The following is an 18520-nucleotide window of genomic DNA, read 5'->3' on the forward strand; positions in this document are numbered from 1 at the left end:
GAAAATAGTATCATTCCAGTGCAGTTTAATCGATGTTATAACCTTCTTTTCCAAGTTTCGCAATACCGGGACCTGAATTAGTAAACTAATCTACTTATTGTTAAACATTAAAATTTAATATTAGATAATAAATTTAATATTAGATAATAAATTTTAAGAATGCCATAACTTCTAATGTACCTTTAAATGTTAATATATCATTTTATAAACAAAACAACCAAACGTAGTTTATAGGATTAATGTACGAATCCCATTTCCAAAATGTAAGTAATTACTGCCAACTTGAGAATAATAAGTGCTCAATCAAGAGAACTAGTGAGCACTAGGTAATAGGGTTGCCAGAACACGTTAATACAAACAATTTATAACAAATTGAATTTTAGAATACGGCTTTAATGATAGCATTACTTGCTTTGAACAGTCTATTGTTTAATGTGTGTGTGATAGATAGGGTTGATACGGCTTCGTCATGCCCGTTTTGTATTGAGGCAGTCAGTAAGTAGGTCACGTGATCTGTACGCGCAATATCAGGAGACTTGAATGCGCTATTGGCTTAAGGGAGGCGAATAAGGATCAGGCAAAGAGATGTTTAGGGTTCAGAAAATTTAATTTACTAAGCGAAGCATATTTAGGCGTGGATACCCAGATTTATCTTGGAACAGAATTTGAGTTGTCGCCTGTCAAATAGTCTTATGAGCCACGCCTGGTAATTATTAACTGAGATTATTATATTATCTTATATCGCTTAGGTAACCTAGATGCAGTTAATGTCTATAAATGATTAGACAATATATTTTGTAGCAGAGCGCCAGTGGGTCGTGTTTCTGAGGATATAGTAAAATCAGTTGAAGACAAATTGACTTAAACGACATTTTATTTGAAATTTTTTGCTAGGTTCAAAATCAGAGAAAAATTTGCTGATTATGTAATTTTGTTTCACGTGCACGGCCAAGATACCTCACTGTGAGATAGTAGGTAAAGTGGGGTGTACTAGAATGTTGAAAACGAAAGATGATTCCGTCTCGACAGAATTATGCCGGCATGTTGGAACGGGATGTACACGGGATGATTCTGGAACGCAACACTCACGTCGCCACTATCACCTTGTGTATGGTGGTCGCTATCCAGGTGGATATAAAATCCTACCACCAGTAAAAGAGTATGAACCTCAATGTCCCAAAAAATGACGCTCAATTAGGCTTTAACCCCTCGAATTACGCTAACATAGGCCAGAATGGTTCTACCTATGAAGGACGCACTGTCCCTCAGCCAACATTTATGTCACACCACACCATATTAAAATAATAACGAGCGTCAAACGTGCCAACTGCCAACCCTAGTCAGCCTCCATTTAAAGTTTCAGCCTTTCGTATAACAGTTTCATTTCAGACGACTGCTGTTTTAGCGCAAAATGTTTAATACTCGTGGAACCGCGCGGTAACGAGCATTTGCTTTTGTTCCACGCAGCTACGGCTTAATTTTCTAGGAGTTATTTAGTCGTAGATATACCTATGGCGTTTAATGAGCGTTGGGAGGTCACATACGTGTGGATTTTGATGGGAAATAGTTTTTAAAGCCGGTATTAGTTGAAATGAAACTTAGGATACCAGGTCTTCTATCTATTAAGCTAGTAGATTCTAAAGTTAATTGCATTGCGACCGCCTCACAAAACCTTCAAAATTCTTCACTTATCTGTCATGACAACATCATGAATAAATCTAACTTAATGAATCACGGACTGTTTAAATGAGAAAAGAAGTTGCAATATATTTATCATGGTAGCTTCAGAATCAACATAAGTTACTTTTAACCGTCATTAGCCGTCGGGCCTTGGTCCGGCCGATGTATCCTATTTGTCAGGGCCCATGGGACATAGACGCGATCCATAGTTTGGGAAATGGTGTGTATTGGTGGTAGCCTATTGTTCATTATGGGCCTGGAATAAAGTCTTACTTATGCGACAGTCCTTTCGCATAGGTAATACCGGAGTTATTTCCAACTTTTGTGTTCAACCAGTAGTATTATGGAAGCACTGTTTTAGTCCAGTTTGGAGGACAAATAGTATACTACTAATAAATTTTGTATTTGATCTAATTACTGTTACAATTTGATCTTTATTTGAGTATTAATTGAATTGGCATTATTTTATTTATTAACCCCCTTATTCATAGATGTTATTTATCTAAAGACGGAGCATTGCTGTGATAACAAGTCTGTTTCACAGTGCTGACGGCATGGCAGCCTTCGCAGTGTATAGACATAGGGCCTTTTTGATTGGCTAATATTGAGATACAACTTAAATCTAGTTGGCTGTCAGATAAACAAAGCTGAACAAACAGCAAACTGTCAGATAAACAAAAGTGAGAAACAGACTTGTTATCACAGCAATGCTCCGTCCTTAGATAAAAAACGTCTATGAATAAGGGGGTTAATCGATATCTTTTAATTAAGGTTTTCGGATGTAGCATCTATACATTAAATAACATTCGTGCTAAGGTCACGGAACATCAGATCGATCGTATAGTATCTTATGTTGAATAACATAAAGACGAAATTAGTTATTTTGCTTTTGTGGGTAAGACTTTAAATATCAATGTAGGATATCAGTTCAACCGTACTAGTCAGTTTCGTGAATCAACTTTTACGAATACTTTTAGATATAAAAAACAAACTTCTGTTCATAGAAATTTGGACAATCCTCAATTAATTTACCTACAATCATTCATACAACCCCTTCTACATTTTTTTCTATAAACCACTCCGTCTAATTGGTGCCATCGTCGTGATTTCCTGAGGGAGCCCACTTCAACGCTTTCACGGAAAAACGATCCCTAATAATGTGCTATTAAGTGCTAAATTACTTTGAATTAACCAGACCGCTACTTGACGAGGCTAATTACGTTTGAAATACTAGAGTCTGGGGAGGAAGGGGGGAGAAAGGGGGAGGGAATGTCGCTTTGAAAGGGTTTGTGTGCAGAAGCTTGTGGGACGGTGGAAACTTGCTCCTAGTACGAACTAAATGTAGAGTTCTAGCCAATTTTAGGCACTGTATGAATAGACCTCGATTGGTTTAGCGCCCTGTTCATATGTGTAATGATTTTTATTCCTTCCTAACCAAATTTCGGCCACAACAGCCAATCTTGACCCAGGAGATCACCCAAGTACTTAGGAGATATTATAGTGTACAAGTGTGTGCGTAAAACAAAGGTGCACTGTCCGTTCCGTCACTCTCGTAGTCCGGCGAAACGGCGATCCGACATTACCGGAGAGGGTAAATATGTATGTGTAAATAGATTAGTCCTGAAATGTTATTATTAACTTCGCATAAACAAGTTCTCTACCCCTCCTCTAGCCACATCCATGAGACTATTCAAGTTTTACGTAAACATGTTAGTATTTTTCACCATAAGAATTACCATTGATGTAATGCTGCAAAATTACTTTTATTGGTACATATTAATCCATTGTTTGAAAAATAATTAATTACATATCACGTAATCATTGTTTCGATCCCCTCCCCCCACTCTTTTGATGTTTTACTACCCCTATTCCACTGTTTTAGTAAAAACTATATTACAATTTTAGGTTTTCGTGTTGGTAACAATATTAGAGATTTAAAAATATCTATTTAAAAGCAATACATACTTAAATTCTCTGGTATATACGTGTGCAATTATTTGCTTCAGTAACTCCCGCAAATTCTCTCAGTTTAGGCGGTTTCTTACTTTATAAAATTTTTCATTAGTTTAACAAAAATCAGGATACATAACGCACTCTTAATAAAATAATGACCTATTACAAAATTGTTAATTTGCGGGAATTGTCAAAAAAATAATTTCTGTTTGCGATCTTTTTTAAGTTGCTGTAAATTGAACTTATTAAAGATAGGTTAAAAATGAAACCTGTAGCATGAAAAAAAAGGTCACAAACAGAAATTAGTTTTTAGACGATTCCCACAAATTACCAATTTTGGAATAGGTCATTATTTTATTAAGAGTGCGATATCTATATATATATAAAAGAAAGTGGTGTTAGTTACACTATTTATAACTCAAGAACGGATGAACGGATTTGGTTGAAAATTGGTGGAGAGGTAGCTTAGAACCAGGAGACGGACATAGGATACTTTTTATCCCGTTCCCACGGAACATAAGACGTGGTATAAGAAAGCAATATTTGTATTATAGTTGATTTGTAGTATAAGACCCTGGGAAGGTTATAGGCTACTATCCCGGGAAAATATATAGTGGGACTTTTATCCCGGAAAACTCCTTCATGCGGGCGAAGCCGCGAGCAAAAGCTAGTATACAATAAATCTAGTCTATTTCCTAAGCCCAACCGAACTCTGCAATCCAAATAAAAAGTACAAAACATTTCGTTTCCCCGGTTTGTTACTTCCCTTCAAGAAATGGCGTCTCTTTCCAAATCCCGTATAATTTGATTGTTTTTGGAACTGATCCCGTAGGGTTTTGTAACGTGAAATAGCGACCACGTTTCTGTTGAAGGTTTGTATATTGAAATGAGTTTTGTAATAAAACTTTATGTTATTTCAATTATGTCGTATTCTGAGAAAAGAGAAATTAGAAAATTTTATCGAGTACCCTATTTTTTATTAAATTAATAAATTATTATAATTTTTTTTATAAATTACCCTATTAGATATAATTCATAGGTTCCATTGCGTTTTTATCGTTAATATTATGAAGAATTTTTATTTCCTTGGTACATTTTCTGATATAAATGACGCACATCTGAAAATGTTGGTGTCGTTTTTCGAATATTTTGTATTTTTATCAAGCAAAGGATCGAAAATGAAGAAGGATTAGTTATTGATTGGGTACCTTTGCCGACTATACTCAAGGAAAGGTTATAATTTAAAGAAATGAAACATTTAATAATCAACTGAAAATAGATACGACGGGTATAAACTTTTTGGTAGGATATTTTTTATATTCGCCCGGATAGTGACAGTGTTATAACACGTCATAATAGCTCTCGTAAATGTGTCGCATTTCGGGATCAACCTGCGTATACCCGATTGCAACAGGCCGGCATAATTGTGTCAACTGCTGAGGAGTAATTATCTCTCCTCAGTCAACATTTCATTGGACCCCACACCAGTGACCATCAAGTTCAGTAGGGTCACTTTGCTATAGGCATATAATAAAAGTTCAATTTAAATTTAACTCTACACGGATGAAATAACTTTAGAATGTGAAAATAAACGAGACTAAACCAATTAAAGGAATATAGAGGATGAAAAGAAATTGAATTACATATCGTTGTTAGTATGGATTGCGTGAAGTGAAGCGATAAATGGGTAGCTCTGTCTCCGACGTGGAGACTCGTGGGGCGACGCTACCGGGTTTATAAGGAGGTTTGTGAATTAGGTTTTGCTTGTGGCTTCGTCTACGTGGGAGACATTTCTTGGTATATCTACCACTGTTCTTTTCTGTGGTGAAATGCCCGTAAGTTAAAAGATACGGTTACCTTTTTGTCTAATTATTTTCCAAATCTATTCGGGAGTTTCGGTGTTTACTTCAAAGGAACAATCAAACAACTACATTTAATTTTCGCTTTTTTATTAGTATACAGGGTCATTTTGACATTGCGATACTTAAAACTATATACTTATCTTATTAATAAGTATTTTTTAATTTTTACGCGCCTTAATGCCACTACTACTACTCTAAATTCGTCGCAGCGGCGACATCACATTTACAGTCAGAAATTCATTCATGCATAGCCATATTCGCACCTACAAAATTATTAAAAAATTTAAATTAAATATTTGATTTTTTGTGAAAATATTCATTATTCATGGATGATTTTTGCCAGAATGTTAGCAGAAACAAAGACGAGTATGTAGTTTCACTTATTAGCACAATGTGCATTGGATCTTTATATTCAAGACATGAGTCGATGATTAAGTTTTACCTACTTAATTTGATATTAAAATGTTATAGTGTCGAACAGCGAAAATTACAAAATTATTTTTACCATTTGTCTTTGTTAAGTAATCAATAGCTACTATGAATTACTGTTTATTTATATAAGTATTAATAAAAGCGTAAAAGAACTTCTTTACAGTAAATCTTAGCCCTTTTGAAGTGAAATTTACTTGTTAACAGCCTTAAATAGATAAGGATAATTACGGTTCAAAAGATGAGACCTTTAAAGGTCAAATATGTTATAACAGAACACATAAAGGTGAGGTGCGTAGGCTTGGTATAGTTCCGAATATTTGGATACAACCTGAAAACTTTATAGTGAACTGAAAATAGATTAGCGTGTGCCTTTGTTGTACCTTCATAATTATATTTTTATAATTAAGACAGATTTTAAACAAACAATGAATATAAAAACAGGGTTTCTGCTTGAGAGAACAAACAAGTAAAATATCTTGCTTTACCCTTACTAATATTATATACGAAAGTTTGTTAAAATGTTTGGATGTTTTTTAGAAGTAAACTCAAACAGCTGGACGAATTTGTATGAAATTTGAAACACAAATATACCATACATTAAATAATATACTACGTAAGAAAATATACCATATACTTGGATTCACACATAGACTTCTTCTTATAGGCTATGTACTACCGTGGCTACTTATTTCAGAGATGGCGCTATAGATCGCAACAGTGAATTATAAACTTGTAGGAAAGGCTCTTCATGTGCCGAAGCCGCAAACAACACCTAGTACTTATTTTATCAAATTCCTACAGCACCAACCCTGTTTAATATATATTTTTTAATAGTAGGTACATTTAACACGACGCATTGAAGACGATATTCAATTATTTATGACAGTTTTTATTGTACTAGTTCAGAAAGCAATTTTCACTGGAAAGAAAGAAGACTTTAAAATACCAACACTAGAGTATTTTATACAACAATAGAGTGTATAATATACACTTGCTATTTTAAAGCCAGTATTATTACAAGAAAAAATATTAATTAATTTAATTTCGTTTATCAATTCCCAAGCCTACTAATGGATTAGACCGTGAAGTAATTAAAAAAACTTTTAGCCCTACATACTTGCAAAATGTGAATGCAGTCATGTCTGATAATGAAAAACTGGTTTATTTTAAACAAACATTAATCCTTATCAACTACGCGTGTTTTGAATAGTGGAGTAAACGGAAGTCACAAGGTCGTATCGTAGTACATTGTGTACTAACACTTTATACCTTGCTACAGCAAAATGAACCTTTTGGAAGAGATGGAGACTATTCCACACTCGCATAATAATAATAATAATAATAATATCAGCCCTGTATTATATACTTGCCCACTACTGAGCACGGGCCTCATCTACTATTGAGAGGGATTAGGCCTTAGTCCACCACGCTGGCCTAGTGCGGGTTGGTAGACTTCACACACTTTCGAAATTCCTATAGAGAACTTCTCGGATGTGCAGGTTTCCTCACGATGTTTTCCTTCACCGTTAAAGCGAACGATAAATTCACAAAGAATACATACATGATTTTTTAAAAAAGTCAGAGGTGTGTGCCCTTGGGATTTGAACCTGCGGACATTCGTCTCGGCAGCCGTTCCACACCCAACTAGGCTATCGCCGCTCGCATACGAAACTATAACCTAAGCTCGTGAGCACGCAATGACACCGAGCAGAGAAGCTCGGTGAGTCTGAGAGCACTAATCAGTCTTACCTATAAAATTAATCAAATAGAAAGATAGGGCGGAGCAGTACCATAAGTAGAGTGGTGTCAGCAGTGCCCAGGCACAGAGCGCAGATCCTAAAGGGGTGCAGGCATTACCAGACGAGGTCCTAATGTTGGATCAAGCAACGCCACATGTATAGAAGCTCGCACCAGACGGTAAAAAGAAAAATTACAGCACTGGGAAGGAATTTAATGGCAGCCATGCTGAAACGCGTTCATTTATAGCACGATCCGGCGCAATCAGGGTTTCTCATTTCATGAAAGCAAGCGTTTTGCGTTGGTGGAGCGTTTCAGTATACGTATAGTACTGAACAATAAGCCCTAATAACTATGTACCATTTGGTACTTATTCCTAACTATGATTACAAGGTAATAAGAGTTATGTTCTTATAAAGTCAAGCGCACCTTATCATCAAGCGATTCACTCACTCTTCATACAATTATTGGAACATCTAATGCTGTACAGCCACAGGATACCTAATATGGTATAACCCAGCATATAACTTCAACAAAATAAGACGCTAACATTGATTTCACGTTAAACTAACTTCTGCGGACTCTTGCCAAGATCCTGTAGACGTAAAAGTCGAAGCCACATCGGAAGTGGATGCCAAACTCGTATTTAGGTCAAAGCATCAGTTAAGATTTGTTCAAGTGAAACTTGGCAATGCTCACGGCTAGTTACTTTATTGACAGTTACAGTCACTTAACCAAAATGATGACGTTTTTGTGGCACCGCTTACACGAGGTTTAGATCAACAAGAAACCTTGCAAATGTAGTTTTCATAAGTGGTTTTTACCCTGTAAACAGTTATAGCAAGCTGACTTTTACAAATGTTTGAGCTTGTACTACTTGCGGTGACTCGCGTGTGCCTTAAAATATTGCCGCTAGTGTTATCGCATCTGGAAGTTCTTGCGCAATATTTTCGTGCGAGAATTACTGGTCATAATTTTATGGGTTTTATTTAGGTGACATCTGTTTAGGAAATTATCAACGCTTTTACTTGAGTTGCTAATTCTATTTTTACTCTGAAGAAACGGGTTACTCAAACCATAATGCATTATTTACTGTCGTCGTGAAAGGACATTTTAATGACCAAGAAATTGTTAGTCGTTTCGTGTTTCAGGAAATGAGTGTCGCAATTTATTTAGTTGTTTATGCTTTTAGGTGTTTGTGACTTCGATTTAGAGGTTTTATGTTTGTTAGTTTATGATACTTGGGGTTTCATAAACAGCTTTTATTTTATGTTTTAAAATTTAACTATTTTCGAGACAGTTTAGTATTAATTTAAAAAGTAAACAGTTATTCAAAGTGATTGTGTAGTTCTGACCTATTTCCACGTCACTTGCCGGTCACGACAAAGCTATAACTTCAAATCCTCCTGCATAATGTGGTTTTAACTAATTGTACGCCGTCGTAAATCTTATTCAAGAACATTATAATTTATGTTAAAACTTATGTGTTTTATGTATTACAAGGAAATTAGGTTAAAAGCCCCTAAGAACATCTGTTAGCGTTGTAAAATGTTCCCTTCGTCGAGGTTAGATTAGACTTGTTCTATGGTTTCTTTGAGAATTTACGGGAATTGTATGTTGGTCTTTGATGTTTGGGTTTGATGCTTTTGGTACAGTAAATGTTTAAGTATCTTTATTTTGTCACAATGTCTTTCATATTGCCAAAATTGTTATCCAAAAGCATTTAAAATATTCTTTTTGTCTGATTTTATGCAATGTGTCCATTATATTTAAGATACTATAATTTTAATCTTATTTGTTTTCGAAATTGACGCTAACTTTCTAAATCTACAAAGTATTTCGCAATTTATTTTACAAAATTGTTTCCTACCGTTCAGTACCCGTTACCTAAGTTTTCAACTTTCGAAATAGTTTTTCCGTTGATCATTTGTAGGATTTCTTCGAATTTTCGACATCAGCAATACACAATTGCTCAACTGTTTCACTAACTTGTTTCAAGTTTGGTTTTTCTTTTCTCATAACTTTAATAATTATTTCTTTAACTTCTATGTAGAACTTCGTAATCAATATATTTTTATCGTCTTCTACAATATTATTAACAACCAGCTTTTATTTAACTCGACCTGCGTTTGTTAGTTTATCTACTTTATTAGCAATAGTGTAGGTATATGTTAGTAAATTAATTAATAATTTTCAGAAATGCATCAGAGATTACTGTTTTCAATCAAACAAACAAAAATGCGTCCTCTGCTATATTTTCTATAATGTAAATTTTACTCTGATGTGCCCGTAATATATTCTTTTTAAGTACATTAAAAATCGGTCTTGAGATACCACAATTAAAATCTAGTTCAACAAAAAATTTAAATCTATAAGATAACCCTGAGTAAATCTCTATTGATGGACAGAGTAATCAAATTCGTTATTATTAATACCATTTCTCTGACCGTATTTGTTTATATATTACTTCTTACTAATATTTTAAATGCGACTATTTGTGAATATATTTGTATGATTGTTAGAAGTAAATGTAGAAACAGTTAAATGTATTTGGATGAAATTTGCTAGACAGATAGCCCATGTTTTAAATTAACACATAGGCTTTTTATCCCGGTAATTAGCTTCTGTGGGAAATAATGCGATTTTTAATATGAGTTTTTAATTGATGGCGCTGTCCTCCGATAGTTTTTAAAAGCAAAAGGCCGGCATAATTGCGTCGACTGCCGAGGGGTAATCATCTCTTGTCAGTCGATGTTCTATTGGACCCCACTCCACTTACCACCAGAGGCAGTGTTGTCACTTTGTCATGCTCAAATAAAAAAGGTACTTTTGTAGAGCAAGGCTTTTCATGTGGGCGAAGACGCGAACAACACCTAGTTTCCCTATAAGACAGCATTATCAACCATACGCTGTTTCTCTGTTACAAGCACGATTTTCATAACTCATAAATCGTTACTGAATTATTCATGAAGCTCGTGTGAAATAATCTTTGTATTCCCATTCCTATTCTCGTTTTATAGGGTTTCGCTAATGCGCTTTGTTTTTATTTACCAAAAGGTTTAAAGGGATTTTATGGGTCATAAATCCAAGATATTATTTCTAAAAAAATGAAGAATAGAAATACAACCACCCCACATAAAATACGATCTCCCGAACTTCGGTTATACGCTGTCACTAAATCAAAAAGTCGACAAAAGCTACTAAGGTATAAAAATAGTAAAATTCCCGAAAGAATTATATTAATATCAAGAAAAATATTCCTAACTTTACTGATGTTCGCAATACGGTCTCATAAGGAAGTGAGATGTTTTTCCAGAATATCCTTGTTTTCGTATCCCGGTGCGGTTATATAACGGATCGTTGCCCTTGTTATCTAGTTTGGAAGGTCATAGTATGAGAACTGTAATAAAATACTGAACTGCGTACAGTTCTGCCAAAATCTGTGAGGATTTACGTAACCTTTTAATGCTGCGTCGACTGTCGAAGATTCTAGAGACGTGGTGGGTTGTTTAAACTTACCCATTTAGATATTTGTACCATATTGTTTTTTATTTGATTTAACGTCACTAGTAAGTAGTAATACCGAGAGACGATTTTGAAGGCAACCCACTAACGGGTTATGAACGGCTCAGGACGGTCACTGGGAGAGAATGAGACTTCAATGATTATGGATGTGCGAAGTCGTAGAATTACTAGACAGAGTGCTTATTCTATATGAGAATATAGCTCATACTACTGAGTACTGGTACTACGGTAGTGTTACGCTATCTTCATGAAATTAGCTTAGAAAGATATTCGTATACCAAATTCTATTGTGTTAAATGCGACGCGGTACGTTTCATGCTTACTTGACTTTCTCGGCGACGTAGTTATGATGCATAAACGGCATGATAACAACATTCGCGCTGAGGTCCAGAGTTCGAATCCCAGGTCGGGTCGAAATTAATTGGGACTTGATTATTCCATCTTAACAATTATTCGGAGTTAGACAGTTGGCGGTGTGATATCCCCGTGCCGCAGAAAGCACGTAAGGTACTGGGCCTGATCTCGCTCCTCATGTTGGATTGCCGTCTCACCGGATTATGAGAGTGAAGGAATGGAGAGTGGTATGTACTGCGCATACACTTATGGACTATGCATCTCCTGCGTACCTGGGTGATCTCCGTTAAGATTAGCTGCCGTGGCCGAAATTCGCCTAGGAGGGATTCAGTCATTCATTATAATAATAATATAATATCAGCCCTGTAATATATACTTTACGGCTGCTGGGCTCGGGCCTCCTCTACTACTGAGAGGGATTAGGCATTAGTCCACCACGCTGGCCTAGTGCGGATTGGTAGACTTCACATACCCTCGAAATTCCTTTAGAGAACTTCTCAGGTATGCAGGTTTCCTCACGATGTTTTCCTTCACCGTTACAGCAAGCGATAATTCACAAAGAATACACACATAATTTTTTAGACAAATCAGAGCTGTGTGCCCTTGGGATTTGAACCTGCGGACATTTGCCTCGGCAGTCCGTTCCACAACCAACTAGGCTATCACCGCTTTTTTTTCAGTCATTCATTATGTATAGATAAAAGAACGTGTAGCATGAAGAAGGCCCCTCATATAAAGTTCATTTGGGTAGATAGCATCACAATATGTTTAACTGGCGCCACGCAACATTGTGTAACATTGTAGCTAGTATAATTATTGGGAATTATAGAGTTTATCTATAGTAATATTATAACTAGGAAAATTTTGTGTGTTTATTTTTAGGTTTATAGGAAATCTTTGGAGCTACTGAATCCATTTTGAATATTCTTGCACTAACAGGAACCGAGTCCTGAGTGTTATAGGTTAGCCTGTTGGAACCGGATATCCACAGGCTAATCCCAGAACGCGACATACTTTCGTGTGCCACTATGGTGGGTTTTAATACCTTATGTGCGGTGGTTGCTATCCGGGTGGTTACAAAATATATCCTACCACCACCAAAATTCAATGTTTGGTTGATGCTGCTATTTATATGTAGTTTAGGAGCAGCTGTAATGATTATCATAAAGCAAACTGCTTGCTCGTCCCATCATTTGAGAATATATATAAAAATATTACTGAAATACCTTCCATAAACAAAATTATAGTCATAACAAAATATGCTGAAAATTAATATGTAATAAAAACAGGGGTCTAAAATTGCCTAAAATTGTATCCCCAGAAGGTTTGCTAATAAATTTTAAACAGATAAAGATTACGGACCTTTTAAATATTCATAAGGGTAACAGTATTCTCTTAATTAATTTGCTTTCATCTAGGGACCACTGTTTTCATTTGCTTCCTTTGAAAATATTTTTAAATGTATTCGATTGTTTTCTGGAGGCCAAGGAATAGTCATATCCCGATCCGTTAGCTAAGAACAATGGCCATAATATTGCGTTCTTGGAGGTGGTGATTATATTCTTTCTAGTGTCTTACTTGTTTATTTTACTGTTTTTTTTTTAATATACTTACAGAGCGATGGTTCCAAAGGTTTATTCGATGGCAGGTGATCTTCAACAACCATTTAAAAGAACTCACACTCTGTCCACGCGAAAGCAATATTTCCTTTTGGTTTTTGTGCCTTTTAGTTTAAGGTTTTGGAAAATGGAATGTTTTATGTGCTATTCCATAAGGTCCTTTCTTTTAATTACTATACAAATGTTATTCATGTTACACTACTCCAAATTGCGCGCCGTTGACAATAAAAGCAATACCTTTTTTGCAATATGATCAAACAAAATACAATAATAAAATTCTACAAGTACAGCATCATTACTATTGGCATAATAAATATTTATTGCAAGCCGTTTCTCGGAACGGCATTTCGTCGAGGGCCGCTCTCGTTATGAATAAATCAAGAATCCGATCGCCATTCTGATGGCTGTTGTAATCGACTTCCTTTGTCGTTGCTTCCTCATTTCATCTTTGTTCTTTAAAAAGAAAATCATCTGATGTTTGCTGTGTTCCTTTGTTTTATGATTCATTTTTTCTTTGTCTATTTGCAGGTATTCAAAGTAATATCACAGAATATTATAATTTCAATGTTACTTTGTATATCTGTTGCCGATATCACGGCAATCTTTTTAACCGATTTCGATGAAATTTGGTACAGAATCATATCAAATACCAATAAAGGATGTAGGTTTTTAAATTAATTTGTCACAATCCGAAAACCATTAGGACGAGGCTACGAACATAAATTAGAATGTAAAATAATGCTTGTATTGGGAAATGTGGCTTAAAACTAAATCCTAGAATCGCTTAAAAATATTATATTACATTAATTGTTAGATCTTTAGTATCTTATTTGATAAGTATTTTCGGAACCTGTTTAATTAAATAAGTTTTTACTTTTTATGTGTGTGTAAATGTTTTATTGTTAAGCATCATATTGGTTATAATAATAATAATAATAATATCAGCCCTGTATTATATACTTGCCCACTGCTGAGCACGGGCCTCCTCTACTACTGAGAGGGATTAGGCCTTAGTCCACCACGCTGGCCTAGTGCGGGTTGGGAGACTTCACACACCTTTGAAATTCCTATAGAGAACTTCTCAGATGTGCAGGTTTCCTCACGATGTTTTCCTTCACCGTTAAAGCGAACGATAAATTCACAAAGAATACACACATGATTTTAGAAGTCAGAGGTGTGTGCCCTTGGGATTTGAACCTGCCGACATTCGTCTTGGCAGTCCGTTCCACACCCAATTAGGCTATCGCCGCTTGGTTATAACATAATACTATAATACTCAAAATTTCCACTGAATAAAATGTCTTTCAAATACAAAAATAATACTTTAAAACTGCGTAAAGGCGGAAATAAGCTAAACGGTTATATCCTAGATGAACATTACAAAATACTTTAATAAGAATAAAATAAAACAGTTCAACGGCGTAATATTGAGTGATGAGAAAAACGCGCCATTCGCACCGGAAACCGGAAATGTGATTTCATCGGGTTTGCGCGAACTTGAGTGCGGGTTTCCTTGAAATTGAAATACGATATGGCTGCTATTGGCTCCGACTTTGTTTCTTTGAAGATTTAAATCGAGTTTATTTCACAGTCTACTTGTTTTTTTTATTTCTAAACTACAATGGATGTGATATACAAAGGTCACAGTAATTATAGTCACTACATAGTATAAAACAAAGTCGCTTTCTCTGTCCCTTTGTATGCTTAAATCTTTAAAACTACGCAACGGATTTTGATGCGTTTTTTTTTAATAGATAGAGTGATTCAAGAGGAAGGTTTATATGTATAATAACATCCATTAAATAGTGGAGAAATATTGCACCCGTGTGAAGACGGGGCGGGTCGCTAGTCTAAATATAACTAAGTATCAAAAGTTTCTAGTATCAAACAGGCCGATATATTGTGTCGACTAGCGAGGAAAACGTCTGTCATCAACGAATTATCAAGACCCAACTCCATTTACCATCAGTGGTGTACTTACTTTCCCACATGATTACCCTATATAAAAAAATAACTAAAGAAAGTTGTTACCTCCTTTGACGATCGCCCGTGATATGTGTAGTTATTAGTATTGTGTAGAGATTCGTTTGCTAAACTCGGAAAGAGATAAATCAAAAGTCCTTTAACGAGCATACTGATAAAAGGGTTATCTAGTTAAGTTTGCGTCTATATTGTAATTAAGATACCATCGAATTTCCTACAGCTCTATACAAAACTAACCAGTAAGAGTAACTTCAATTCTCTTGATATCTGGAATACGTATCTTCCCCCTCTCTTCCTTCTCTTTGAAACCGGCTGCATATTCATAACATATGTTCTTATGTTTTGGATTTGGACATCACTTAACACCAGCTCAGGTCAGGTCCTATTTTCCGTCTGGAAATCTTTAGGGGAGGCCTATGTTCAGTAGTGGACTTTATGTGGCTGATGATGATGACGATAACACCAGGTTTTCAAGCAGACCGATACAATTGTATTAATGGCGAAGATTAACCACCTCTCATCAGTCGAAGCTCATCTGCATTTAACTCCGCTTGCTATCAAGTAAAGAGGGTTCAGTTTGCGGTGCCCGTTCAAAGAAAAGTGACATTTGTTTACAAACCTATGCCATATAAAAACTATTTTTTGTTCCAGAGCCAGCATCATGATCGACCCAAGCTCATCCGAAGAAGACAGTGAGGATGAACATAAGAAGCAACCCACCAAATTACCAGGTAACATTCGAATATGGATTTTGTATATATAAATACTAGGAGTTAAAAGTGATTTAATTCGGAGCGGAAATAATAAGACTGGGTCTGCGACACAACTGACTTTTTTTAATCTACCCGTTATACGTTAATATTCTAAACAAGTAACAACGTTCCATATTTATCTATACATATTATAAAACAAAGTCCCCTTTCGGGGCTAACTGTATGTTATTTATTTTTATGTTATCACTAATAACAATATCCTTCGTAGTCGTGCCTCCTGGAGCATTGGTCGGTGGTCGCCCGTCTGTCCGTGGCAAACCTGAGCTACCCAGAGGATCAACAGCTGGTCTACCAGGTAATAGTCCCTAACATTACTGATATTTTTCAATCTTTTAATTAATGTTTTTCAACTTACAATCTTGGACGCCAGTGGTGAAGGGTGTATATAACCCAATTCCTGCTGGGTATGTAGCATTTATGTTGAATCCAGTCATCATTCACCTTTATATGTCGGGTTCCCATTCTGAAAATTTCACTTTGCGCCTCTGTTGGACGCACACTAATATTTTTCACGATGTCACAATGTTTTGATCATAAATTATTTCTGTTGATTCTACTAGTTAAAGTAACTGTAAGTTTATAATAATTAACTGTATTCTTAAAAAAGGTGTGTCAAAATATTTACTTACTTTTCAATTAAGTGTGATTGACAGATCTTTAAAGGATATTTGTTTATATTTAATTAGGGACTAAATATATCTCTATATCTCTGAATATATCCTAAAGTGACAAATGCCAATGTATGTCTTTAAAGTGATTAATCTAATATACCAAGGGTATTTTGTTACTTTGCGGGCCAGCCATAATTACACTATCTATCATTTTCCAGTTGTGTCTCTCATGCAATCCATCTTCTCTGTGGTCTACTCTCGTTCATCATAATTTATCACTTGTTTGCTTTATTTTCATTTTACAATACCGTTTTATGATTGCTTTGGTTCAGATCAAGAGGGTATGATACATGATTGTCCTGATATTCTGGTGTAATTAGAAAAGAAGACGTATCAGAACTTTTTCAAAACTGAGTCAAATATTTGTAAACAGTAAAGAAAGACATATACGGTTTGAATAACCTATTCCAATTATAAAAAGTGTTATTTACAAGAAGATATGTTATTTAATTTAGTCAAAGTATATTGAGGATATTGAACGAAAATAAAACTAAAATTAATACAGCGAAATTAGAACGAACTGTTGGCTAATCTGAGTAGAAATCAGTTCCATGCGTATTTTATAAAAGTAAAATATGACATATTTGTTTTTTTCGTGACTTTCATATCTGAGTATAAAATATACTGAGTAGAAAAACCCGACATCATTTTGCCCGCCCCGAAAATCAAACTCTAGTCCTCAGCACTACAATTTTATCTTAATAAAGCATCACCACCGACGCGGCAGGTTTAAAAAATCAATAAAGTAGAATAAATATAAACTCCTCGGTTTCTATATAAACTCATTATTTGTACACTTCGTAATTGAATGAAGTTGTGGAGCAGTTTGCCGACACATATGTTCTCGCTTTCCCTTATATTGGCCCTTTGAACGAAGTCTCAATGCAATTAGGCAAGCTGGCGAACGCCAAGAGACTTTAACAATATTACTCCACATTTTATTTGATTTCGAAACATTTATGGTTGCTCACTTTCGCTAGTATACATTTTCAATTGACTGTTTGCTGTTGTTTTTAGCGACTTTATCGTGTCCAGATAAAGATGATTGATAGATTTTAGTGTGGTCTTCTTCTCGTTTAGAGAATTGAGAAATATTGCGTTTACTTATAGAATTGATACTGCAGTAAGCCGGCAGTTTAAACATTGAATGTAACCAGCAGAATTAAATTTTCTGACCATGTATTCAAAATATAATTAGCTATTAGTTTTTCTCCTATTGCACAAGAAGCTTTCACTTTTGGTTTTTACCTATTACACAAGAAACTTCTTCAAAAATATGCTCTTCCTCATCATACTCATCGATGCATATTAATAGTATCTGATTCTTATTCATATTCTGATAAAGGTGCAAGTCCGTTAACAACTGCACCTCATGCAGCACCTCTACATCCAGCTACAAGACAGAGAGAACAAGCAGCCCTAGCACCACCACCTCATGCGTAAGTATCTATAGTTTGACATACTGTTAGCTCTTTATATGAAGTTAGTTTTCTCACGTCCATTAAACTCACGAAACATTGTAAAGTAAATGATAATTTAGATACAGTAGCAGCTAAATATAAAATAAATGTAGCATCTGTCAACTCTCAGATTCTTAAATTTTAAGAATTTAGAATATTAATAAGTTATAAAGTTAAATTATATACATACAGTCCTTCTTTCTGCCTAGCGCTACCCTGACTGATGGATAAACTTGCCTTACTGCTTAATGTCTTCAGCGTAGTTTAAGGGTTTTGTAATTTGTTCTTATGTAATCATAACGATTAGAAACCGCTTATAATAAAATTATTGGGTCTGAGAGTTGACAGTCTAATGATGCCTTTAATCTAACCTTAAAACAAGCTAGATAACAAACATTTATAGAAGAGAAGCTGAAGTATAAAAGAGATTAAAACTAGTTAGTTACATAGATGAAGCAATAGAGGCTAATA

The 18520-nt window shown here is 35.2% G+C and overlaps 1 protein-coding gene across 13 annotated transcripts in view; it reads left to right on the forward strand.

The window, feature by feature from the left end:
- LOC115441228 (calcium-dependent secretion activator) overlaps positions 1–18520 on the forward strand; it is a 56344-nt gene that overhangs the window by 5937 nt on the left and 31887 nt on the right. For all 13 annotated transcript variants that reach the window (XM_037439694.1, XM_037439700.1, XM_037439695.1 and 10 more), the window contains exons 2-4: positions 15797–15876; positions 16127–16213; positions 17935–18028. In XM_037439694.1, coding sequence (XP_037295591.1) covers positions 15807–15876; positions 16127–16213; positions 17935–18028 — 251 coding nt within the window. In that variant the 5' untranslated portion in view covers positions 15797–15806. The remainder of the gene's footprint in view (positions 1–15796; positions 15877–16126; positions 16214–17934; positions 18029–18520) is intronic.

The sequence above is a fragment of the Manduca sexta genome, chromosome 3 (genome assembly GCF_014839805.1).
Source record: "Manduca sexta isolate Smith_Timp_Sample1 chromosome 3, JHU_Msex_v1.0, whole genome shotgun sequence".
Classification (NCBI taxonomy): domain Eukaryota; kingdom Metazoa; phylum Arthropoda; class Insecta; order Lepidoptera; family Sphingidae; genus Manduca; species Manduca sexta.